The sequence below is a fragment of the Loxodonta africana genome, chromosome 7, assembly GCF_030014295.1.
Source record: "Loxodonta africana isolate mLoxAfr1 chromosome 7, mLoxAfr1.hap2, whole genome shotgun sequence".
In the NCBI taxonomy this organism is placed as follows: domain Eukaryota; kingdom Metazoa; phylum Chordata; class Mammalia; order Proboscidea; family Elephantidae; genus Loxodonta; species Loxodonta africana.
Window position 1 is genome coordinate 49559564 of NC_087348.1, and position 3884 is coordinate 49563447.

General features: G+C 53.3%; 1 protein-coding gene across 1 annotated transcript; it reads left to right on the plus strand.

Moving 5' to 3' along the window:
- The first annotated feature begins 495 nt into the window (after nt 1-495).
- C7H11orf91 (chromosome 7 C11orf91 homolog) lies at nt 496-3641 on the plus strand. Its single transcript, XM_003412291.3, has 2 exons — nt 496-988; nt 2162-3641. The coding sequence occupies exons 1-2, from the start codon at nt 496-498 to the stop codon at nt 2245-2247; spliced, it is 579 nt and encodes a 192-aa protein (XP_003412339.3). The 3' UTR covers nt 2248-3641.
- Nucleotides 3642-3884: the final 243 nt, after the last annotated feature.

The window sequence follows — 3884 nt, forward strand, 5'->3', positions numbered from 1 at the left end:
AGGGGAAGAAGCCGCCCTTCACCATCTCCGAAGCTGAGAACGTTCGCCACCTAGCGGGCCTCAAAGCCCAGGGCCACGACGGCGCGGGGACGTGGTTTGTGGAATTTAGGAACAGTGGAAGAAGCCGAGGGGCGGGGCCAGGCTGGGAGTCAGCCACCTAAGACGTGACAGGTCGTGCAAATTCACAACCCCGGACGTTCGCGGGGCAGAGAGAAAACCGAGGGATTGGAGCCACTGTGGGCGTTCCGATTCTTGCCACTCGGCTGGGCGTGGCTTTCTGCTCTCCAGGGGCGCGGCCTGCCGTCAATGGGCGGGGCCACATTCTGGGGCGTGGCCTGATGCCTAGAACCCCGCCTTCTTAGGGCGGAGCTGTGGCTAAGGGGCGGGGTCACACCCCTTGGGCGTGGCTTGTGGAACCTCGAACCCCTCAGACTCGGGGCCGGGGCGCGAGTCTCCTGGCGCGGGGTTCCTCCCACGCAGCCTCCCATTCAAATGATGCCGAAGGGGCGGCGCGGCAGCCAGAGCCCCACGATGAGTCAGCGGCCGGCCCCACCCCTTTACTTCCCGTCCCTCTACGACCGCGGCATCTCTTCGTCTCCGCTCAGCGACTTCAACATCTGGAAGAAGCTCTTCGTGCCTCTGAAGGCAGGCGGGACGCCAACTGGTGGGGCGGCAGGGAGCCGGCCCCTGCCGCAGACGCCCCCGGCCCCGGCGCCACCACCCCCGCCGCCCGGCCTGGGTCCCCCCAGCGAGCGCCCCTGTCCCCCTCCCTGGCCCTCCGGCCTGGCCTCCATCCCCTACGAGCCCCTGCGCTTCTTCTACTCGCAGCCGCCGGGGCCGGAGGCAGCCACCTCGCTCCTGGCGCCCGGACCCCCGACCCCGCGGCTCGCCTCCGCCTCCCACCCGGAGGAGCTGTGTGAGCTGGAGATCCGGATCAAGGAGCTGGAGTTGCTCACCATCACTGGGGACGGCTTCGACTCTCAGCGCTGTGCGTGACCTCCCTGGTCCTAATGGTCCACCCTTTGCCTAACCTCGGCTCCCTCCCTGGCTCAATGCCTCGCTCCAGAATATGTCCCTGGACTCAGACCTCGCCCCTAGGAATCCCAGATATCAAATCCATCCCCCAGAACCCTGACTCCCCCATCCTAGATTTCAACCGACCCCTTCCACCACCACAAATCTGGACTTCGTGAACCCAAACTCTATCCTCCATCAATCCTGAACCCTTTCTCTCAGTAGTCTGGACCCTGAGCCCCCAAATCTGGAATGCCATCCACAACCACCCCCCCCCCGCCCCCATCCTGAATTTTAAGCCTCCAGCCCAGTAGTCCCACCACCTCTGTTCTCTGGAGTATTTTCCACCCACCACAGACAGCCCTTATTGCCAGAGGCCGGAGCTTTAGTATTTGTCTTAAACTGGGGCCCTCATGAGAGTAGACGGAAGTAGGAGAGAATCAGTTTCTGCGTCCGGAGGGGAAGATGGGAACTGTGCAAAGCCTGGAAGGCCCAAGGGCATTCATTGAGCATCTTTGGGACACTCCCTTCTTGATGCTGGAGGGCAGCTTCCTGTGGCCCTGTGGCCCTTGCCCTGGAAGCTCTCTTTCCAGGGTTTTGGCCTCCCGTGTCTGATTGTAAGCCTTAAGTCTTAGGGATCTGGACCAGGGCAGACCTGCTGTGGTATAGGGATGTGGGCAGGATTCCTCTGGGATGCAAGCTGACTGGTTCCTCCATGTTGGAGGACAAAGTTGTTAAATCCATTTCTACTGCCCGAAGGACCTACATTCTTCAGGCTTTGTCATTCCCATTAGCTCTTCCGGATAAGGCTTGTATTTGACCACTGGGGAAGTGCAGATGGTTCCAAAAAGAATACCCCCACTATTGTGTAACAGGTCGAAGAGGTCCCCTGCCACACAGGGAGGGGAGAATGAATCATCCCAAATGCTTAAGTCAGCATGGCCCTAGAAACCCGGGATTTTCTAAGACCTGGGTTTCTTAATGATGTATTCTCCATCTCCAATTAAATGTCTTTTGGCTGTTAGGGTTCTTTTTCCCCCCAACTTGGATCATAAATGGGTTTGGGGCTCATGTAGTGAGCACGAAAGATGCCTAGAAGCCTTGCTCTTATCTCCACTACAGCTAGCTTTGTGTTGCTCTCCTGCAGATAAATTCTTGAAAGCGCTAAAAGATGAAAAGTTACAAGGACTGAAGACCAGGCAGCCTGGAAGGAAGTCGGCCTCTCTGTCCTGAGGAGCTACCTCACCAGAGCCTGGGCAGCAGCCTCCTTAGGTGTTAGTGCTTAGATAATGTGTCCTGTTTGTTGTTATTTTCAAAGATCGTTATTTTCTGTTCTGTATTTACTGCTGTTCTTGTTGCTCTCAGCACTTATTCCACATACATGCCTGCTTGCATAAATCTCCTGGTCTCTCTCTTCTCTGTGCCGTGGACCCTCTGCTGCTTGGGACGCTCTCTTGTGGGACCTGGAAGCTGCTGCCCTGCTGGCCTTCAGGGGCTCCTGAGACCAGGGGAGGAGACCTGTGAGGCCCTCCCGGGACGGGGACCCCAAACACTGCCACAGTCAGTCAAAACCAGAGTGATTGATAGGTCAGAAGGAAATTGGAAGAAACCAAGGGCAAATGTATTTGCTTATGTTGCTGTGTCTCTGCTCAGAAAGACTCTTTGAAGACTGGAACAGTGGGAGGTTTTTCAAAGAACTTTAATCCTTGGAAGTTGTTTTTTCTTAAATGGCTTTTGGACCACAAAACTCTTTGAAAACTGATCAAAGCCATGGTTTTTCCTAGAAATTTGCATACTCAAGAAATTTGAGTGCTTCTAGGATTTAGGATTCCGAGTGGGGGAGAGACAAGTCGTAAATATAAATAAGTACATTATAATATGGTATCATAGAAGGTCACATGCTAAGGGGGAAAAAAGAGTGGGGAGGGTTGGAGGGAGACAGGGTAGAAGTTCACATAGTCTGTTGAAGATAGAACGTTTAACAAGGTTTGAAGGAGGTTGAGGGCGATGGCTTTGTGGCACCCTGGGGAATGTTCCCGGCAGAAGGGCCAGTGCAAAGTCACTTAAGGTGGGAGCATGTTTGAGGGTCAGCAAAGAGCCCAGGATGAGTGAGAGGAGAGTGGTGGGGTTGAGGGCAGAGTGACAGGGGTCTGGTTCAGGTAGGACCCTATAGCTATACTGCAATATACTGCAGTAGTCATGCCCGACTGCAGGGGGAGCGGATACCCAGTTACAAGTGCTTTGCTGCCAAGGCAGGAGTGTGGACCCAAGTGTTAGATGAAAGCTTCTGGTTTCTGAATCTCAGCAACTAATTCAAATTAAAAAAAAAAAAAAATTTTTTTTTTTTAATTCAAATGTGTCCAAAAAAAAACTTTGCAGGCCAAATGGCCCTGGTGGTGCAACAGTTAAGCGCTCAACTGGTTCAAGCCCACCCAGTGGCTATACAGGAGAAAGACCTAGCAATCTGTTTTCATAAAGATTAAACCAAACCAAACCCATTGCAGTTGAGTTGATTCCGACTCACAGTGACCCTACAGGACAGAGTAGAACTGCCTCATAGAGTTTCCAAGGAGCTGCTGGTGGATTTGAACTCCCAACCTTTTGGTTAGCAGCCGAGCTCTTTTTTTTTTTTTTTAAATAATTTTTATTGTGCTTTAAGTGACAGTTTACAAATCAAGTCAGTCTCTCACACAAAAACCCATATACACCTTGCTAGTGAGACTACACACTCCCAATTACTCTCCCCCTAATGAGACAGCCTGCTTTCTCCCTCCACTCTCTCTTTTCATGTCCATTTCACCAGCTTCTAACCCCCTCCACCCTCTCATCTCCCCTCCAGGTAGGAGATGCCAACATAGTCTCAAGTGTCC